General features: G+C 35.1%; 1 protein-coding gene across 3 annotated transcripts in view; it reads left to right on the top strand.

The window, feature by feature from the left end:
- LOC122521200 (complexin) overlaps window positions 1–23,307 on the top strand; it is a 226,601-nt gene that overhangs the window by 80,221 nt on the left and 123,073 nt on the right. For all 3 annotated transcript variants that reach the window (XM_043641724.1, XM_043641725.1, XM_043641726.1), the window contains exon 3: window positions 4,464–4,570. In XM_043641724.1, coding sequence (XP_043497659.1) covers window positions 4,516–4,570 — 55 coding nt within the window. In that variant the 5' untranslated portion in view covers window positions 4,464–4,515. The remainder of the gene's footprint in view (window positions 1–4,463; window positions 4,571–23,307) is intronic.

Here is a 23,307-nt window from a genome sequence, read left to right on the forward strand (position 1 = left end):
TTTTTGATTCGTCGTCCTAAAAAGATCAATTAAAGTACGTTTCATCGTTTCCCCATTCGTCATTGTCCTTTGTCATTCAAGTGGAACGGACGAATACATACACAATGAAACAAATTTACGGAAATATAGAGAGCACTTCCGGGCGGGGGTGTTTGCTACCTCGAAAGGTTCTTTCGACAATCGGAAACTTCATCTGCTTTTCGTATGACTGCTTGTCTGGCTGAGTGCCTATTTGCTTGCTTGCTTGCTTGCTTGCCTGGCTGACTGACTGACTGACTAACTGACTGTCTGTCTGTCTGTCCGTTTGTTTGTCTGTTTGGTTAGTAGCTTGTCCATTTGGATATCTGGTTAGGAGAAGAGATTTTGCGGGGTTGGTTGTGCATGCACAACCCTAAGAACGCCCATCAATTTTCTTGCCCTTTAAAAGGCATCAATCTAAGGAAGAAGGGGGATACAAATACTAACGGACAGAACCCTCTTACCTAACCCCTTTTTCGACTTTACCAATCTCCGATGCTTTTATCGTTTCTGAAACCCATGTCATATTTACTTATTCATCGAAGAAAATTTATCCAATCTTCCGTCCCTATAACTGTTAAGATCTTCCATATTTCTTATTTATCATTTTGCGTACTCGATTATCAAATTACGAACATTTGTAATCTTACCGTTCTAAAATAAACTAATTGACATTCATTAATATTTCTACTCGTAATTACGTTATGTTTTAATTACATTTGTAATATAAAATAATACACTTGCATTACAGTCTTTCTATTCGTATCTGATTTTAATGTTAGTAATAATTATTACATATGAAATATAGAAGTAAATGCACGTAATTACGCGCGTGAAAATAAAAATATTGCAAAAATACATTTGCCATATTTCTGTTCAATGGTTGCAATAGTCGTAGCATAAAAACACATAACCAATGCGTTATATTTTTAGAACTGTCGAAAATCCCTATAGCATTTGATGATTATCGAATCGATCAGCCACAAAGCGGACAACGGTGGCCGTCCTCGAAATTTTACTAAGGGAAAATCCTCTTTCCCAAGCGGCGAAACGGTTCGTTAGCTTCGCCGTTTGTTGATGTTACTTAATCTCGAGCTTACTGAGCAAAAACACGAGCACATTAAGCGGCCTGGAGTAGTAGTAGCAGCAGAAGCACCAGTGAAGGGGGTGTTGAGGGGGTTAAAGGGGGTTCAGGGGGTTGAGGGGGGTGTGGTAATAGCCAGACAAGACTCGTACGGACGACCTGCATCTATACGGATAAAACAAGAGCTTCGGTTAAGCTCTCGAGAGGCTTTGTGAACCGATTGAAAAAGCTTCAGGAGAGCAATGTGAACATCACCGGGAAGAGGAGCTCCTTCCTTTTTTTATTTTTATATCATCATTTCTATCAATATAATTATTATTATTATTTTTAATTAGCATTATAATTCAATGGAGGACGGACGAGAAAATTAAAAAATACGCAAATATTCGACAAAAATAAATACGCGATTTTTCTTACCAATAATTTTCGTTTAATCTAATTGTCAAATGACTTAAGAACTCTATAACGTTATAAAATAACGATTGAATTGATTACATTCAAATCAGAATTATAATCAATTAAATACCCCAAGTCACTGTATTAATTTAAACGTCCAATTAACGGTTATTGATGACGACGATGATGATAGTACTGTTTCATGGTTAAGAAAAAAAACATCGATGGTGTGGGGGTAGAAGAGAAGCTTATCTTATTCATCGAGGTTGTCGCGTGTTGTTGGAAAATCACGAGAGAGAAGGAGAAGGAGAAAGAGAGAAAAAGAGAGGCGCCGAGACGTCTCGACGCCGGTTTGGTCGTCGGTTTACCGGCGTCGTGTCTTCCCAGCTTCTTCTTCTTCTTCTTCTTCCTCTTATTATTCTTCTTCCTTTATATATATATATATATATATATATATATATATATATATATATCTGTATAAACGTACACGTGTCTATATCTTTTCTACATATACGAAAACACCAGGGTGTTCCTTGTATTATATAGCTTTTCTCGTGTTCTCTCTTTACTCACCCCCTCCCCGCCCCGCCCCACCCCCCACCTCCTATCGATCCCTTTTTCGATTCTCTCTCTCTTTTCTGTTCCTTTGCCAAGCCAGCAAATAATCATCTCCCTTTCTATTCGTAAAACCACACCACTGTTTTCCCGAGTTTGCACCAAATAGACATTGCCTCGATTAAGTAAACCGTTTCCATGATTATCACTTGGAAAAACGAGAAGGGAAGGAGGAAAACGACATTACGTCGAAGAAAACTCTCATTTTCCTACTCTACTGGGTTATATGGAAACTTTTGATAAGTCCTTTTGCATTTGCTAATGACCCAAACCCTGTTAACTTTCTATTATACGATTTTCTATTAACACGTTCGCGTATATTCCATTCCTCTTTGTTTTCAACGATCTGTTTTAGATAATACGAATAACTCGGTGTGAGAATTTTCGATTTATGTTTTATTCCAAATTTTATTCTACAACTTCTCTTTATCGTTATTTCATTGCAATGTAATGTAATAATAAATTCGCGATAGATTCTCTTAGAAATGTATATTAAGTTAATAAATAACATTCGGCGTGCAACGTTAACTGCAATTTGAATAAGTTATCGCCAAAATTTTCCTTCATTAAGTCGTCGTTATGTAACAAGAACCGAAGTGGTCATTTGTCCGATATCATGTTCCAAATATAATTTCCCCATGAATACTAATTACAATGAATATGATACCAATGAGCGTGGGTAGATAAATGACTAGATTTTCTTTTTTTGTTGCATTCATTTTAAAATTGCATCAAAGTGTAGTATTCATGAATTTCCATTCTTTTTTTTGTTGTTGTTGTTGTTTTATAAAGAGATAATACGAAATAACATCTAACAAAAAAAAAAGAGAAATATTTAAATACGCGTGTTAAACACGTCAGACGAGAACAAAGATTATTTCTAATCAAGTAAAAAGCACGAAATTCTTGATTACGTTTCATTTGTCAGTAAACAAAATAGCGAAGGAATTTATAAGAGCCAACGCGAATGGTGTGCAACTACGTTTTCATATTTCGGCTAACATTTCGAGCAGCATAACACACAATGCAACTACTACTACTACTACTATTACTACTATTGCAGTCAACGCGTTCCCGCTCTCGTCATAAACGCGTTTCCGGAATTTGACGACAAAGTGAATATAAAGTAGTGAAGAGGGAGGGAGAGAAATGAAATTCCTACAGTAAAGTTATATTGTGTATATTATATGATACATTGCCATTTCTCGCGTGGTTCCCTTCACTCACTCACTTGAATATCCATCTTCATTCGTAGATAATTTTTCATATAAGATATAGTTTACGAAAATTTTCACTATATATGTTATATACACATATATATCGATTATTATTTATTTTCTTTTCCATAAGAAAATTTTAGCGGGTAAAATTTATGGAATAGAAAAAACCTTATAAATCTAAAATAACTGCTTCTTATTTCTTTTCCGATCATATTTAACTTGCGCGATCTTTTTGCTTCCTTTTTCTTTACCCTCCCGTTTCTTTTTTATCTTTTCGAAAATATTCACACAGAGTCGTACGGGTTACGGTCACGAGATTAAAATACTTTTCTTCGCTACGTTATATTCCCAAGAGGGGCATATCTCATTTTCATTTTGAAGAAGACCAGAAGGCAGACGCCACGACGTATATATTTATACATACACGTGCCTGTGTCGAAGTACAATGCTAAAGTAAGTAAAGGGTGGAAAAAAAATAAGAGAAAGGAGAGGAGGAGGAGGAGGAAGAAGAAAAAAAAAATGAGTTTCCCCGTCGTCGTACGTCTTTCATCCAAAAACCACGTTTATTCCCACTGCGATCGTTCGATGCTCCCCATAACAACCAAGATAAAGATGAAAGAAAATTATTCCTGCTTTATTTCTTAATAAATATTTTGTTGTTCCTCTCTCACACACATAAACTAGAAAAACGCGTAACAATAGAATAGACTCCTACCATTTGACTATTTTCTATCGTCCAACTTCATCCTCGATAACAATCTAGAAACGAATAAACATCTTTCGATATTACATTACTCGGAACTTTCTTTTCGAGAAGACCCGAAAACAAAAATATTTCATCTATTTTTTCGCGAGAACGAGATAACTTTATCTATTCGTTTGGATATTTACGGAAATCAAAGTTCTCCCCCTCCTCCTCCATCGATCTATATTTTTCTTGATATTCTGAATTACGAAAATACAAAAAACAAATGATTTTCTATCTATCGATATTAGAGATACAACACCTTATTTAATTATAAACAAATACAAGCTTGCAATATTAAATAAAATATATATTGAACTTCTTTTATCATTCTCATCTAATTCATCTTTTCTGTATCTAATTTATTTCCTTTTTATTTTCACAGATTAGAAGAATCATCTTTATCTCTGATCCGTTGTTGATCACCAAACAACAAGATGGCAGCTTTCGTGGCGAAGCAGATGGTCGGCAACAAGCTGAATGCCGTTAAAGGTAAACAATTTTTATATATACACACACACATATATATATATAGTATATTTATAACGTATACGTTATAAAAACGTCGAATCGAATTTTTGTGCAAAAGCAAAAAGAAATAAAATAAAATAAAAAAAAAGAAAATAAAAAAAAGTACCATTCCAATTTTGTTGAAGGGGGTAGGAATAGTTGGAACTTCGTTATCGGTCGAGATATCGCGTCGTGTCTATGTAAATAACCCCGAATGGAAAAAAAAAATTTATATATATATATTTTCTTCGTTAAAAAAACAAAAAAAATTCGAAAGAGAAATTCGGCCAGGGACAATAGGCACGAAGTTGACCGAGAAATGCAAACGAAATGGTTCTATTTCCGTGGGACGTGATTCGTCCAACGAATTCTGTTCGAACATTTTTTGAGAATGCGTTGTACAGGTAAACCACAAGTGTTTGGATTCGTAAACCGAATACGAAAGTGGGGACTCCCCACTTTCCAAAATTTCGATCGTTTCTCAAATTATTATAATATAAAATACATGGTAATCATTAATGGTATATTAAGTTATCTATGATGGTACGGTTTTTATATAAAATATATTTCAATATATATCGTATGTTTTGTTCTTTGATTATAATAAATGGTTCTACTTTTCTCGTCGATTCGTCTTTTGAAAGCAAAACTATCGACAATATTGCAAATCACGCAAAAGGAATCGATAGAAAGTGGAGGAAAAATCCATTGCGGAATTTCTTCTTCTTTCCGTTACCGGATATCCGCCTAACATAGGTCGAACCTTTTCTTCTAAGGGAAACGTGACTTCCAGCAAATTTATTTCGTGTTCGTTCCATCGGATAGAACGCTGTTAAGATTCTATGGTACGGAATGAAACGTTTTTCGTTAATTCTTTGAAAAATAGAAACTCCTTGTTTCTCCTATTCAAACAAAAAAATCTTTTAAAATGTACGAGATTAATCTTTTGTTAATAACAATAATATCAATAATTTTAATACTTATTAAATAAAAAGATATAAATCCAAAAGTGAGATAAGGAATAAATTATTTATGATTAACGGGAAATAGAATATTAATTATTTCATTGATTTTCAATTAATTACACTCGAATTACTGTTGTTAACGATGTATAAATAGACGAACAAAAATTTGTCTTACATTACTATCTTATATTATTATTTATTGAATATTATAACGACGCGAAGATTATTAAATATGAAAAATAATGAAAAATATTGCGAACCGATGAGGAGAACGATTAAACACCGATAATCACGTTTAGAAATCAATAGCGCATGAAACCTGTAGTCTGTCGTGGTTTAACTAAGTGGTATAACCCTTCTTCTTCTTCTTCTTCTTGTTTCTCTTAACTTTGACGCGAACGTGAATTACCAACAAATATTCTCCAACGTTCCTTGAACGTTTAATACGAGACAGGAGGCAATTCGATGCGCTTACGCGAATACAAGAGGAAGAAGAAAGTTAAACTAAAGAGATTACGGTAACCGAAGAAGGATAGTTATTTGTCTAGGCAAGTTTACTCGATCAGAAGAACGATAATCGTGAATAATCGGCTCCAATGTGGCCGTGTATGTGCGTACTCTCTTCGAAATTGGACGTCACGAAAATTCAAGAGTCCATTCGAGATACGAGGATGATATAATCCGTTCGATATTGGTCAGAACAAGTAGTAGGATCAACGTATAATCGGACTCAAAGATTAAATTCATATCAACTCGATTTTGATTCGAGAAGAAAACGCTTTCTGAAATAATTCCATTCTATTTATCGATTCCGAATAATATTTTATCAATATATATATCTTAGAAAGATTCATCTGCTGATCGATTGATATAATTAAAAACTTGTTGCAAATTTTATATTAAAAATCTTTTACCTGGATATATATACGATAAAAGATAAATGAAAAAAAAGAAAAAGAAAAAGAAAAAGGATAAAAAAATTTCACTCGGCGATTGTTATTATTGGTTCACTCTATAAATAACGTCAAAGGGAAGGCCAATATTGCGATTCGCTCGACGATAGAGAATATTTTCCAACATATAAGTGCCTATCTCTACATACATAAATACATATATATATACATATATACACATATACATAGATGTACATAAATCTCTACTCCATTTTCGAAACAAACTCCGAAAATTCCGTTGGTAACTATCGATGTGTGTATTTCCTATCCTACCACGTGAACGTATCCTGGGTATACACGTGCGTATGTGTGGGTATGAAAGAGAGAGAGAGAGAGAGAGAGAATGCCAACGGCAATAAAACTTGCGTCATTAAGGAAAAGTTTTAGCTTTCGCGAGCGTCGAAGCGAAAAAGCGTATCGCAGGGAATCCCTAATGGGAAAGGACGACGAGTAAATGGGGACCTTCGTCAAACCTAGAAGCCGATTTTTGCTTGAAATCTTTCCACGGCTTGTTCGAAGACCTCTTACCTACCTATCTCTCTTCTTCAACGCGATCGATCCGTCCTCTTCCTGTCTACTCGCCCTTTCGTCCCTTCCCCTTTCCACTCGAACCACCCTTTCCACCTTTTCGCGTTCCTTTTCCATTCCTTTTCCATTCCTTTTTCTTTCTTTTTCTTTTTTCTATCCTATGTCTAAACCCTTATCCAACTCGCGTCCCTTATTCTCGATTTCGTGTGTCCCTTGACAGAAAAATTTCTCTCTTCATATTTCCTCTTTTTTTTCTTTTTTTTTTTTCTTTTTCCATTTCCCCGATCTACATAACGCATTTCATCAGATGCTAACATAATATTTCAATGTCCACTTACGTACAATAAACGTAAGAATATATACGACGATTCCTTTTTTCTTTTTTCTATCATCTCGCTTTCGAATGGAAATTTTTCATAGAATACGTTTTAAGTGTATAAAGCATTTCGAATGAGATTCGTATCGATATTCGATCGTTTTAAATAATTCAATCGAATGGTAACGCGGGGAAATACTATTGTGTTAAATAAAATAGATGCTTTTAATTGGTATTATGAGTGATCGATTTACGTTCGTAAAGAGAAAAAGAGAAAGAGATAGAGAGAGAGAGAAAACTCGATTTCGAAAGAGATTCATTAAAATGTATCATGCAATTCACATTTTGCCGCATTTCGAAAATAATAGATTGCTATGAAAGACCATTTCGATTGAAATCAGATTTAATCTTGTTCGTTTTAATAACGAGATAAGATAGGCTTGGATTTTATTTAAGGGTGAAAATAACAGACATAAATTCATCACCCTTCTTGGGAAAGACGTCCCTCCCTCTCCCCCCTCGTTTACTACGAGTTTTCGATACAACAAGTATTTTATTAAATAACAGATATAGTTTTATCCCCTTTTTATTCTGCTTATATGAAAATTAATTTTAATATTTTAACCGTTCGGAAAGCAGTTTGCTTCTGAATGCCACTGGATAAACAATTTTGTTAATAATATGTATTTAATATATAACGAGATAATAATTGAAGATAAAAAGTACAATAAAGTGCAATTCGAAATTGTTATTAATAATTTACCTATCTGTTGACAAATGGAATAATTTAATTAGGAACAAAGAACATTTATAATATATATATAATTAACGTATTTATAATGTAAACAAATGTATTATTATTCTGAATATTATCAGCCAAGCTCACTCGTCTTCTCACTATAGTTTCAGAGTTAACAAACATATTATTTTATAGAAATGAAATGTTATGATAAAGTTTATGTATAAACAACAGCTAGAATAATTATCGCAATTTTTGTAATATACGATTTTTATTTATAAAACGTTTTAATATTTGCGTAGAAAAAATGTAATATTTTTAACCGACTGACAGGTTGTCAAAAACAATGAAACACATTGCGCAACTGCGATAATCGTAAAATCAATGAAATAAATAAATTTTTGTAAGACGTAATTATGTTTAATTATAAGTTTATAATAATCCAAATTTTATTGTAATCCCTAGAGGAGAAACGTATAACAAGTATTTACAAAATCCCTCGCGTGGCAATGAACGTTTAAAGTGAATCCTCAAGTAAAGTTTGAAATTTCTCAGTTGATTCTAAACAAATTCGACTAAATAATTTGTATAAGAATATTGTTTAACGATTGAAATATAATAAAGTTAAGTAACAACAAATAAAAACAAAAGTTACGGATTACAGTTAGCATTATTATTATTATTATTATTATTATTACGGATTAAAATGATCACAAATAATAAACTCATGAAAATCGGCGAATCCTTGTTTATAAAGTTTGGAGTTAGTCAGTTAATAATTTTAAACAAATTTAACGAATTTCAACGTGTTCGAGTATAAATACGATTAAATCGTATCTATTTAAAAAGCACAACTCCTGTTTTATACGGTTGAAATATTAATTTAAGTAAACAACAACAACAAATATATATAAACGTAATACTTCGGATTACAGTTGGCAAAATCAACAGAGCAACAGCATTATTCTAGAATTATATGATCAAAAATTTCATATATAAAACGAATGAAATAAAATAATGATAATATATATATCATCCGTTGGCAATTACATTTGATTTGTTTGAAATAATGGAGTAGGTACATACGTACGTACGTGCGTACGTATACGCGTGGGGAAAACGAAAGGGTAGAAAACGAAAGGGGTTGCAGCTTATTGCAACGTTTACGAACGTAAAGAGAAGTTTGAAAGTTAGGCGGGCATAATGAATAGGAGAATAGCCGATCTGCGGCTGAACCGCGCATGATTCATCAAAGTTCGACGAGTGCGATAGAATGGATAGATAAATAGGATAGGACTAGACAAAGGTAGATGATATATATGTATATATATACGTCGAAGTATAAAGGAGTGGGCCAGAAGGATGATACTCCCGTACGAACGGAAATCGGTGGTCGGCATCCTCAATGCGCGCGACGGCTTTCGCGGGAAATGCGGTGGGTAACTTTAGCGATGAGAACAGGGTGCCCATGAGAGAGAAAGAGAGGGTAGGTGGTAAGGGTATAGAAGGGGGGATGTGGAATCGGATAGCAATTAGTCGATGACCCCGATGTGTGCGCAGTCGCGCGCGCGCGCACACGCCTGCTAGATAGAGCTGCTGCTGGTGGTGGTGGTGGTGGTGGTGTAAACAAAAGCTTTGAATAAATGTGTGTTAGTTCATATATATATATATATGTCAGTGTGAGTAGGGAGCTGTATCGTTAGGAGAAAGATGGCGAACCCGGCGGTGTTTCAAAAGTTACCCGAACGGATAAAAAGAGAAAGAAAAAGAGAAAGAAGTTGGCGAGGAAACGCGGGGATCCGCGCACAGTTCTCGATTCGAAACACCAATGGTCGTTCGATGAAAGGCTCAACCTAGGTTTTGTAAAACCTAGTTGCATTTAGAACTTCGACCCGCACCACGCCCTATTCTCCAGCCCTATTCTCCAGCCCTTTTCTCTCTCTCTTTTTCTCCCATTCGCAATTCCTTCCTTCCTTCCTTCCTTCCTTGTGGCTGTGCTCACGTTTTTCCTCTTTTCTCCTATTCTTCTTTTTTTCTTCTCTATTTTAATTGAAATCCTCGGAAGGCGATCGAGCAGAACCATACACAGCACACCACGGCACCATAATCTTCTTCTCGAGTATCTCGAAAATCGATCGCTCGAACAACCAAAATTATTCTTATTTTTATAATCACAAATCATCGTTTTTCTTCTATTATCTCCCTTTTTTATTCGTCATAACGTTCGTTTTGTCGTTTTTGAAAAGTTCGAACGTTTTAGAATACTACGTGAAAAAAATAAAAAAGATAAAAAAAATATGATAGAAGGTTGAACAGTCGATACTCAAAGGAAAGCTCTTTGACATCGTCCGATGGAACGAAACCACGGTGCATCAATGGCAAATGCATTTCGTTAGCGAACCCCACGATGATTCAACGGCATATCGAGTTACCTTCGTTTCATCAATCGTTACTTCTCGCGAAAGCGCGCGATGTAATCAGGCCGATCGATGAAATAATTTATGACGAAATGGCGCGGTACCCGCAAAACCGATGAGCGTAGCCCATTTTCCAAAATTTCCTAGTCTCTCTGTCTCCTCCTCCATTTTGCACTATCGGTGCTACTCGGTAGAGTGCCGTTTGACTTCATTCTCCCTCTCTCTCTCTCTCTCTCTCTCTCTCTCTATCCATACATACCTAACGTATCGTGAATCCAGCCATTTATTTCATATTTAACCGCTAATGTACCACTCGCGACCACCGTAGCCATTTAATTATTTCCGCATTTGGTCTCGCGTACCTAACTTCAGCACACTACGCCGTTACCTCGTTCCAAAACCACGCACCTATGTAAATCAGTCTGATTTTCGTGGTAGGATACGCTGATCGTTAAGAAATCACGATGGTTATTTAATAATAATAATAATGATAATAGTAATTCAACATTTGTATACGTTTAGTATCGAGTTTAATTAAAGATGTGTTAATCGTTTGAGCAACAACCATTTTAACCAATCCTTGTTTATCATGTTTACATAGCCCCACGTATTGTTGTGTGCATCTGTATTTACCTGCATACGTTCGATCGAAGAGAATACAACAATTTGCAATAATAATGAAACAACAATGCTCCAGGGATTTAACACACAAGACTCGATATACTTTTGAAAGGATCGATAAAAGATGAAGAATTTCTTCAGAATTATCAAATATTTATCGAAGAACATATCTATCTGGGTTCTATGTTTCATAAGATATTTATTTTATATATCACGCGTTAAGATTTATAACGATGTTTTATAGGGTCATCGATATTCATGGAATATTCTATAAACGATATTTTTTTTCTTTTTTTTTTTTTTTTGTAAAGAGACAATTTCAACGCATCGATTGCGTCGAAAACGATTTTACTTTAAAATATTGATCTAATTTTATTGAAAAATTTGCATCTTAACGCAAAGTACGTATATAGAAATATATCGAAAATATTTTAATTTAGACCACTACGCGACAGACACGATGAGGTGCGTTGAAAAATAATTGCAACGCTTTTTTTTTTTCTTTTAATAACCCAGCGTATTTAAATATAATTTATTCTTGCTTATTACAAAGTACAAAGTGACAATTTGAAAATCTACCATTCGTAAGATTTGGAAATAGCAGGGAGTGCCTGTCGTGGATTAGCATACGAGCAGAAACTGAATTGTTCATCGATATTCCCACACGACAAACAATCGTCCTAATTAATTATGCGCCTCGTGATTTATTCGAGAGACAAGCAAGCGAAGCATCCAGACGAGAAGCAGTTCACGGTAACAACTACGAAGCTGTTTCTCTTCTCTTGTCGCGAACAGAGAGTTTCATTTCTCCAAACTATATTACAAATTACTTTTCGTTGGTTGCCTCCGAGTTCTCTCTTTCGGAAAGAAAATATATACGGTTAGATGAAATTAATCGAGTTATCGTGAGATGATCGATAGATCGATCGATCGATATATTTATTCGTTCAATCGAGCACACAACATCGTCGATATAGACCCCAATCATCGGAGTTAAGTAAGAGAGAATCAATTTGATTAACGTTTGTTAACGTTACGATAATGGGGTAACGTGAAATCTGCGAATATATCATCTCTAACACAACGATCGATTTTATTATCTCCTTTTTACTTCTATTTTCTATCATTCTATTTAAATTGTCTCCCAAATTGTTGGATTTGAAATTAGATATTATTTAGAAATACCTCTCGGAATAAACATAAATTGTAGGAGGAAAGGCGACAGGACGATTCGAAATCGCAGTTTATGTTATACCTATCGTCGAATCGAATTACGCGGCCAGCAGTTCTCTTTTCGGTTTGCCACGAAGCACGTGAGCATGAGCACCGGTCAGCCAGTATTGCGGTACGGCACGGACTACGTATTCGACTAATTCCAACCGCACAGTGAACACGCACTAGGCCAGACTTTCGTTTGGCAAGTTCCCTCAGCCACGTCGAGCTTCATTAAACCCCCATCGCGTAAAGTGATTATGAATGTACACCTTTTAACACACCTGCCGATCTAATAACCTAGCATCCCTCGCACTCACCCTCACCCATAATTTAAGGAACATGATTTATTCTCTTCGTCGCTTGGAACCTTCTTCATGATACACAACAAAATTATGACAGAAATAAATATAACATCGTCAATTTCAAATAAGATTCATCGGGTTTCATGAAAAATTTCAACCCATGGTATAAATATCTTGTTTTCTTTTTCTTTTATTTTTATTTCTCTCGCATAGAATTATTTCTTAGATTCGAAAGAAACTTTTTCGATCGAATTAAAGTTTCATGACTCTTTAGCGTTTGGATAGATCCCTTAAGCTCCATTAGCAACTATATGGTTGAACCCTCATACGCACTCGAGAATACATTTAGAATATACATATACCCAGGTATACAGGCTTATATACATGTCCCATACTTGACAACCAGTAAACCGGGTATACGCTTCACATCCAGCTACGCACGCGTGCGTGTTCGTGGATGCGGGTAAACCGGAAGCTGGATTGGAATCATCCGTCTAAACTACGATAGCCATATGACGGGTACATCCGCCATGCATGCTGATGTTCCTAAAGCCTGTGGGCATATTCTAGTTCGAGAACAAGCAAAACGCGTATTGACATCTCTCTATTATGTTGGTCAGCATTTTATCAAGCACCCGTTACTATATCACTGATCTGTAATAATCGCTATTAACATTAATCAACAATTCTTCCTACGAGGAAAATTCAAATTTCAAAAGTTTCATCAATTTGTTACAAATAATTCCATATATCACATTTAATTATCTCGTCAATCTTATCTTTTAAAACATGTTCTGTAATCGTATTTAATTATCTCTAAGTATTTTTTCATTCTTTTAAATAGAATGTTTAATCATAAGATAGTAGAATTTTATGACATATTACATGTTTAATAATATAAAAGGTATTACATTAGTGAAATGAATTTATATTTGTATTATTTTTCTCTGCACTATTATCTGCCAAATAATCTACGGTTCTATGACACCGAATATATATACGAATTAGTAAAAAAATATTTCGCATGCCTATTTATCATAATCTAGGATTGTGATCTATCCGAAGTGAAAGTGATCTTAGGATATAACATTCAACGCAAATATCTTAAGTTGTTAATGACTTAAATCGTTGGCCCATTTGGTTCTGCTCCTTTTCGAGTCTCGATGTGTAAATCAACGACAAGAACAACAGCAACAACAACAACAACAACAACAACAACAAACTACGATGTGTTATTTCCCGTCTCTCATTCAGTCGCTTACTCGGTTTCCATTCCGTCTGCGTCGTCCACTGGTTGCCGCCTCGGGGCCACAACCAACATGGTGGTATATAACTCATCGCTTTTAGGCTCCATAATCCTTTCCAAGTTTCTCTCGGAACAGGGCGTTATAGAAATACGATGCAATTACTCGCCACAGCGAATCCCGATTCGGTACTCGTGCCTGCCTGCCACGGTGCGACGTTCGTGATTTACACCGTGTAATTTCGTTTCGAAACGATAACGCAAAGTCTTCCTCTTCCCACTTTTTCTTTTTTTTTTTTTTTTTCTTACAAGATTAATGACTTTTCACGCGAATCCGTAAGTCTTGTCTATTAAATATTAAAATTATTTCAACATTTTTGTTTTGTTTTAATTTACCATTTAATCGAGTTTTATATCCGTTCCATTTTTATTTTGGAATATTTTTCGTGAGAATGATTCTGAACCCCCCTTCCCCTATCGAATATTCTCAACGATCGAACGACGACCGAAAAAAAAGTGAGAATACGATAAAGCGCAAAGTATCGTTTCGAGTGATCGTATTTTAAGATTACGATCGTACCTTCCGATGCATCGCTTCCAAATGAAAAAACTCGCGAGAAATGCATTACTTCATTTATTTCCATTACCCATTTTCAAGTTATGAATTTTAAACTCTTACTACTATCTTTTTTCATTTTCATTGTTCACTAATGCGAGAATATTTCTTTTCTTTTTTTTTTTTACATATCTAGATCTTAATTTTTTGAGAATATTCTTTTATGTTCTTATCGATCGAACCGATAACGGTTGCATTGTAATACTAATGTGTCTTTTAACGTTACAAACGTCATAACCGTATGACGTGTTTTTGATGCCAACGGTAACTCGCCTAGTCATACTTTTCACTTACGTATATTCGTATCTAACGATAACATCGTCTCTTTTAAAGTGCTGACGTTGCATTTTATCGATCGTTTTACTGTTTACCTCCGAACGGTATGAAAATATAACTTTGATTTTGATTTCAGGCAAACGCGGCGCACGATCCTTCTTTATTGGACGACTGACTGACTGACTGACTGACTGACTTACCAGTAAATTCAATTTAGGAACTTCTTATGACTTTGTTAGAAGAAATATCGCGTCTGACTAGAGTTTATGATTCTCTCTCTCTCTCTCTCACCCTCACCCACCCCCCACCAACAGTCCTATAACTTTCATTACAAACAATTTAATCGCACTCTTTTCTATCTGTTTGAACATCAATGAACTTTTATTAATTAATAATTATTAAATATTTATCATATCGTAATACTATTGTAAATGTGTGTGTGTGTGTGTGATACTCTCATTTTACATTATTTTATTATATTTTTCTTTATGCTTCAAAAATTCTCGTACGTGATACACATCGAATCGGACGATTCGTGTAAAACTTTCGTAAAATATATTCTCTCGGTTGAAGTAATTTGTTTTTTTATATTGTTTTTTTTCTGTTAAGAATAATAATAATAATAACAATAAAGAAGGAACGATATAAAAAGCAGTTTAGGCATCGTTGAAATTATTTAACGAAAGAAGAACCGACCCGCAACGTAATCTCGATAACGTCAAACAAATCGCTTTTCGGTTGAAAGTTTTCTACATGGTATTTGAAATATGTCGAAGTTTCGTCGGGAATATTGAGAATTAGACGATACGTATATGTGTTATGCATATATATATATATATAGGTATGTATTTTATTCACGCGTAAAACTCTTGAAAATTTGCCTCGGCAAATATGCGAACGATGCGAGAACGTTATACCCTCTACTTTGTTATCGCGTAATTATTTCTTTTTTCGTCGGAAAGAAAGAAAGAAAGAAAAAAAAAAAGGAAAAGAATTAATTAAAAATTTAATTGAAAAAATATTCGCAAATTTTATTATATTCGTACTTCGTTTGATCTCGAATTTACTTCTTAGTAGTTCCTCGTTAAAATTATCTCATTCTCGTTTATATAATTCATCATTCTATGTTTTATCCCCCCCCCCTGAAATCGTTGATAAAGTATACTTTTCTGTTTTTAGCCTTGTTTTTTTCATTTTAAAATTCAACGTTTTTCCAATTCACATATTGGCGGAAAGAAAGTTCCGTGCAACGGCAACGACAAAGAACGGCAAACGTATGGGTGCGCGATCAATCGATGAAACGGCTGCAAAGAGCGAAAGCCAGAGAAAAAGGAAAAGAGAGAAAGAAAGAGAGAAAGCGAGTAAAGGGTTGCCGAGTGTGTGTGTGTACGAATATATGTATGTATGTGTATGTGTGTGTGTGTGTGGCCTAAAAAACTGCCCCGATGTTTCGAGGCCGCGTTTTTGCGGTCCGACGCGCGCACTGAGAATATCGATTGACGTTCTAGTGTTCGTCGAATAGGCGCGAGAGAAATGCACCAGCATCTCCGTCGATGGACCAAAATTTCTACAATCCAATTTTGTTCACATAAAAATGAGAATATATTTAACTACAAAGGAGTGACAGAGATGGTGATAGAAAACACTCTCCCCTCTACGTTCTGAAACAAATAAATTTAATTCTATAGAGAGAGGGAGAGATGACTAAAAAAATATATTGCAAATTAATAAAAAATAAAAACAAGTTTATTCGAATAATTAATAAATGATAATTTATATTTTAAACGTCATCTGTAAAAAAAAAAAAAAACAAAGATAATCGTAGTTACAACCTGCATAGCTTATTTTTACTCTATCTCTCTCGTTCGAATTTCTTTCTTGTTTTTCCAAGCACACATCGTGGCAACGACCTTTCGCGTACTATCCAAGCTCTACGATTTATCGGATTTTTGAAGGTCACCAGACGGGATCACTTCGGAGGCCAACGAAATCGTTTTACCTTTCTAAAAGCTATGGAACGTTTAATCGTTAAGCCACGAGAGATACCTCGATGTGTTGCAATTTCTTTTTTTTTTTTTATCTTCTCGATTTTTATAAAAGAGATTACTTTCTCGTCTTCTTTTTTTGTGTTTTTTCATTTTTTTTACAGAAATTTCAGTGTCCATAGTTTCGAGTGTAACAATCGAAAGAAACCACATTTTTTTTCTATATTTCTTTTTGTCGTTGACGTATCTACGATTTTAACGATAGCACGTTCCTCGCACGAAACCGTTTACATTTTAGATATTCGGGAGGGTGTCGTGATATTTAATTAAATCCTCGAGGTTCTTGGTAGGCGGGAATTTCCGTCGACAGTTGGAAACAGTTCGAAAACCGCGTTTACCTCGACCAACCAACCCCGTTGGACATTTAGCGAACAGAAACGAACGATTCGTGTGGTTCGTTCACCAAATCGCAAAACGGATGTACTTTGATGTACGAAACAGATAGAGAGAGAGAGAGAGAGAGAGAGGTAGATACATTGAAAATAAATGAAACCAACCGTACCGCAAGTACTATTTCTCATCATTTTTTACCTATCTAAACTTATAGTCCAGTTTATTTTTTATTTTGACTTCCGTTTCATTCCTTTTGTCATCACATTTTGATTATTTCATACACCTAACTACGTTCCAATTTGTAATCAAGTTCAATGCTTTGAGATATTGAAAGTTCCTTACTAGGATTTCGTAAAAATTGATTATATTATTATATATCGTGAAACGTGAAAGGATTGATAAAACGAATTGATTTTTAAAAAAAAAAAAAATACAAAATATCCATTTTTCGTGATTCAATCAGCCATCGCATCGACTAAACGTATTTTCTCTTTGGCAAAGAAGCCAAAGAAAAATAATAATATAAAAGCTCGTTCGAAATCTCGAAGAATACGGAAAAGAAGAAGAAGAAGAAGAAGAAAAAGAAGAAAAAGAAGAGGAAGAAAACTGGGGTGTATTATCTTCACTCGGAAAACAGGTTCAGCAGTATTTCAAGCCAACCGACCGCTCGTGTTTCCCCTCTTTTTCTCTCTCTCTCTCTCTGTCATTATATTTTTCTCTTTCTCTCAGACCAATCCTCCTTGTTTTTGTTATTTTCCACAAAGCTTCCGGGATCCAGTTTCACCCCCCGGACGCGTCCCACGTACATTCAAACCTCCCCTTCTGTCCTCTCGTATTCGCGTAAAGCATTCAACGAATCCTTCTACAATTTTTCCTTTTGATTTTTTGTAACAAAAATGATGAATGTTAAGAAAAAAATAAAAAGAAAAATATCTGCAAGGTATCATCTTTTAACGAGGCCAAAAAAAAATTGCACTAATCCGATATATAAAATGGTAGCTCTCAAATGCAATAGTATCGGTCATAAATAATTGCAGGGATGAATCCGAGTAGATAGGAAAAAAAGAAAAGAAAAAAAGGATTGCATCGAGAGGAGAAGAAGAAGGAAGGAAGGAATTGGAACAGGCAGAAGCTTTTGTGTGACGAGGATTAGAATAGTTCGATAAAGTGATTTATTAAAGGTTGAAAAATGGACTCGGGTAATTAGGGTAAATCGATTTTGAGATGCGGAGAATCGAGTACGAGGATACTGTCGTTCTCGAGTACTGCTAACGATGACGTATCGTTGGTTAAAACCAAAGAGAGAGAGAGTGAGAGAGAAATAAAAAGAGATAGGAAAAAAAAAGAAGATGAGTTAAAGAGAGATAGATAGATAGAGAGATTTAATAGAAACATAACCGTTTATATCTGCCCTATCGATACCATTACTCGGCTAATCTCGTTCCTCTTCGTTAAGTTCAAATTCCGATAGCTAACTAGTCGTTACTAAATTCTTTATTTCTTCTCCTATCTTTTTTTTCTATCTTCTACAATTTTATCTCGTTAGAAAAACCTTTGACGAGTGAATAGGTGTATGCACGTTGATGATACCGATTGCAATAGATCGGTAGAAAAATGAATAGATAAGCATATTCGATGCATTCGTTATCGTTACAATCCACTCTCTTTGGATAGGTTTCTTCGTATCATCCCGATGAAAAGCTTTTAATATTTTTCATTTAGGAATACGATAAGAATCAAAAGGGCGTTATCTTTGTTATCTATGTCATTTATCTTGTATCTCGTTGAAAGACAATGTAATAAATTATATCGTTGATTAATTAAAATTCTAATTTCTTAGATTATCGATTGAGAATATAATTGAATATTAATTTAAGGATCGATAAACTCATACACACACACATCTTCGAGGCCAAATCACGAAGCGTAAATTTAGTTGGAAGGGCTTAGGTATTTAATATATCGAGGAACGTTGGAACGTGGAAGTCGTAGTTTCCCTTCTGTCTGACCCTTCCCTTTCCCTTTTCCCTCTCATAGAAACGCGCAATGGAACGCGAAGAGACGCGTTGCGGTGCGCCATACCATAGGAACTCGGAACACCATTCTCGATAACGCGTCTTCCTCTCCTCGTCATCGATGGGATATATTGAGGGCGCATAACTGCTCTGAGGAATTGAGACGAGACGCCTCCGCAGGATGGTCTGTCGTTCTTCTGCCCAAAGGAACTCGTTATATTCCACCTAAACCTTCCGCTATTTCGTACCTTCTCTCTTCTCTCCTCTTCTCTTTCCACTTTTCCAAAGAAAAATCTTACCTCTACATAATACGGCCACGTTCTTCAAATTTCATCCTTACTCCCTTTATTATTTCGCTTTATTAAATTACTTTAATCAAAACATTTTACACTACCATGCGATATTATCGATCTTTATCTAGAACAAACAATTATTCATTTATTCATTTATTCATTTATTCATATACATACGCGTAATTAAATAAATAGTAAATATTAATGCATTCATTATTATATTCGTAATATTATTCTACTTTGTTTCGTTGTTGTTGCTTGATTCATGATTCAACTTTTTTTTTTAAATAGTTTTCACAACCAACGGTATTTTTTTCTTCTCTTCTGTTCTCTATCGGATCAAAATATTTGCTATTGTCAAATTCTTATTCGAATTTATATTTTTCTATACTTCGATGATACTGCAATTTACGTAGGACGAAATCCGTCTCTGTTGGTATTTAAAAAAAATATTTCAAATTTTAAAAGATCGCGTTTATCTGACATGCGTATACATGCAAGTGCATATACACAAATATACAATGACGAATCGTACGTGTCAAGAGTGTCAAGCTCTTGACAAACTTTTCTTCGTCTAACGAGTTAAAATGTATCCAGGGAAACAAGCCAATTTATTCAACTTCTTCTACATGATCCATCATAGTAAATTTGCACGATCTCGGTAACAACAAGTACAAGAGACAACGTATGGAAGAAAAACATTCGGCTAACTCCACCACGTATACACGAATTCGCGATTATGCTAATTAGTAAAACTGCAATTATTCAGGCTGACAACGTAGCTAGGATCGATCACTATGCTGCGTTACGATTCGATCAGCGTGAAAGATAAGAGAATGAAATTGTGAGAGTTCAGCTGATAAAGATAAAAAATCAAAGATAAAGAAAAAGAAAGAAAGAGGAAAAGAGAGAGAGAGAGAGAGAGAATGAGAATGCAATTACAAAACAGAAGCATCGTTAATTAAACACTCGTTAGTAATTTACTCGAATAGTTTCCATAGGAAAATGTATGTAATTAGTATGAAACTATGAAACTAATGTCTAAACTAATTCAATAAAAAGTGTCTGCAATGCATATAAGTTATAAAATATATATAAATACATGCATATATATATATATTTTTGTTCTCGTTTTATAAGAGTTATCTTGATCGTAGTATTTCATTTTTATTTCCTTTTTTTTTTTCTTTTTTATCCCTATTCGTTTCGTTTTTACACTCCGTATAAATAGAAATCTCAAGGGAAAACAAAAGCTCCCTTTTTTCACCATCTGAAATATCTCGTTGAAAGCGTGAATTTTGATATACATAAAGATACCTCTATATATGTATATATGTAAATGTGAGCGCGCGCGTGTGTGTGTGTATGTGTGAGTGTGTGTGTATATAGACACAAGTGTGTATATATTACATGTTTTCCGAGGAGTAAGAAAGAAGGTTCTCCGTCTTCGTTAGCGAAATATTACGCGTGAAAATGCACGAGGTCCCGTAGTCCTGGTAAACTTCGTTAGATTGTTCCTTCTTTTTCTAGCCGGTTGAAATTACTAGATGTAAAAATCCAGCTGACCGACCGACCCTCTCTGCTCTTTTCCTTTATCTTTCTTCTCCCCGTCTTTTTATGCGCAAAGGTAGATTTAATATTAAATTTCTTTATTACGTTTATAAAAGATCTACATATATCTTTTTTCCTACGTTTATATTACTCGTCCTATTTTTGTCTTTATTTTATTATTTTTTTATTTTTTTTCTATACGTCATCAAGTCAAACGAACTCGATCGCGTGATTCGTCTTACGCATTAATTAACAAAATGTTGAAATAAATTCATTTCATTTCTCTTACTCTTCTTGGTTGCCGATGACCGAATTTAACTTAAGCGATATTTATCGTCCGGAAAACGTAATCGAACGATAGAATTCCTTTAACGTTGTCATCTAGTATCACTTCAAATTCCTATGACACACACATATGTTTAACGAAGCAAAATCTAGAGAGAGTGTGTCGAGATTGCGCATTCTCCTTTACGCGACACTTCATTTTCAAAGAGATGAAACGGTCCCTTAATTTGCCATAATCAGGATAGTCGACACCCTGGTAACGCGATAATCGATTACGATAAACGTGAACCTTTAGAAATGTCAAAGGAAACGAGCTTGGGAAATGTTAACGACAACAGGATGTTCACGAGTGTCGTTCGATTTTATCGAATTAATAAAAATCATTTCTCGAACGCGTTTTTTCTCCTTTGATTGTCGAATTATTACTCGTTTCGACAAAAATTCATTTCGCATATTCTTTGTATTTATTTAAAATTGATTGAAATTATTCTTTTTCTATTTTTCTTTAAAATATTATATTACATATATATAATATATAGAAATGAAAAATAATTCTTAAGCAAAGTTCGTCTTTTTAAACTACGAAATGATCATCTAACTTATCGGGAACGACTTAAGCTCGAAGTTACGGAAGAAAAGCGTTCGAGAGGAAAAAAAAAAAAAAAGAAAAAGAACGAAAGGATTTCATCGGGGAAAATACTCTCGAGGAGGAGGAGGAGGAGGAGGAGGAAGAAGAAGGCCAGTGCCCTATTTATCTCGATATAGCGATGGAATCGCACGTAATTTTAGTCCGTGGCTCGAACCCTATCCCTTTTCGCATGCCATTCTTACCCTTTCTTACACCCTTCGCTGTTTGCGGACTATATTAAGGATTCCACTGAAGATGCTTGCTTGATGCCAACGATGCTCTTCACCCTCTCCCCCTCCCTCCCTTTTTCCTTCTCTTCTTCATCTTCTTCTTCTTCTTCTCCTTCTTCATCCACCATCGACTCTCATAGCAACTCGAAATGCAGCTTGGCATACCGGAAAATAAGTATTCAACACATTCAATTCCTCTTTCCTTTTTTTTTCCTTCCCTTCTTCTTCTTCTTCTTCTTCTTCTTCTTATTCTCCCTTTTTTTCCCTTCTCTCCTTCCTTCGTTACTACGGCGAGTAAGGATGGAAAAATATCCTACCAGTGCGAATGAGAAAGAAAAGGGAAAAATTTACTACCCCACCCCACCCCACCCCACCCCACCCCCGTTTCTCGTTTATGTGTATGACGCTTTATTAAGTCTGAATTGGACCAGGGAATAGAATTCCTGTGACGCGTTCTCTTCGAACGAATTAAAAGAAGATGGCTAGATTGAGAGAGAGAGAGAGAGGGTGGACAATGTCACTGGAATACAAGATGGAGACTGGAGAAATTCGAGGACTAGCAAATTGATTCTCCTCGAACGTTTTCTTTCCTTTTCTTTTTCTTCTTTCTTTTTTTTTCTCCCTGTCTTTCTTCTGAGTGTCGCTTTATCGGAGTGACAAGTTCGAATCGGAAACGGAGACTGCCAATTTCGATTCGAATCTCGAGCTCCCTCTGTAACGAGCTCTCGAGAACCCCAACGTTCCAAGGTACGACCTTGAAAATGAAGTAAAAAAAAAAAAAAAGAAAAAAAATCCAGAGAGGAGTCAGCTTAAAGAACTGCTGCTGGAAAAATGTAAATCCATTCGTCAACGTGCTAATTTTCGTCGCAAAATACCGAGCTTGTTCTGTACCGTTAATGGACTACCACCCCGTTTTGCAAACACTTTTCTCCCATTTTTTTCCTATTCTCTTTTTTTTTTTGACTCTCTCGTCTTAACTTTCGTCGTTCACACAGAACGATTGTTTCATATGTACTCGTTTCCTCTCTTTTAAATTTATCCAATTTTTTTCTTCTATACGTTCTCTCTCTCATTCTTTATGTGTTTAACTAATTTGTACGGACAATACATTCGTTAGGTAGCCTTTGTGATTTCATAATTTATCTCTT

Source organism: Polistes fuscatus, unplaced genomic scaffold (genome assembly GCF_010416935.1).
Source record: "Polistes fuscatus isolate 324 unplaced genomic scaffold, CU_Pfus_HIC Scaffold4, whole genome shotgun sequence".
NCBI classification, from domain to species: domain Eukaryota; kingdom Metazoa; phylum Arthropoda; class Insecta; order Hymenoptera; family Vespidae; genus Polistes; species Polistes fuscatus.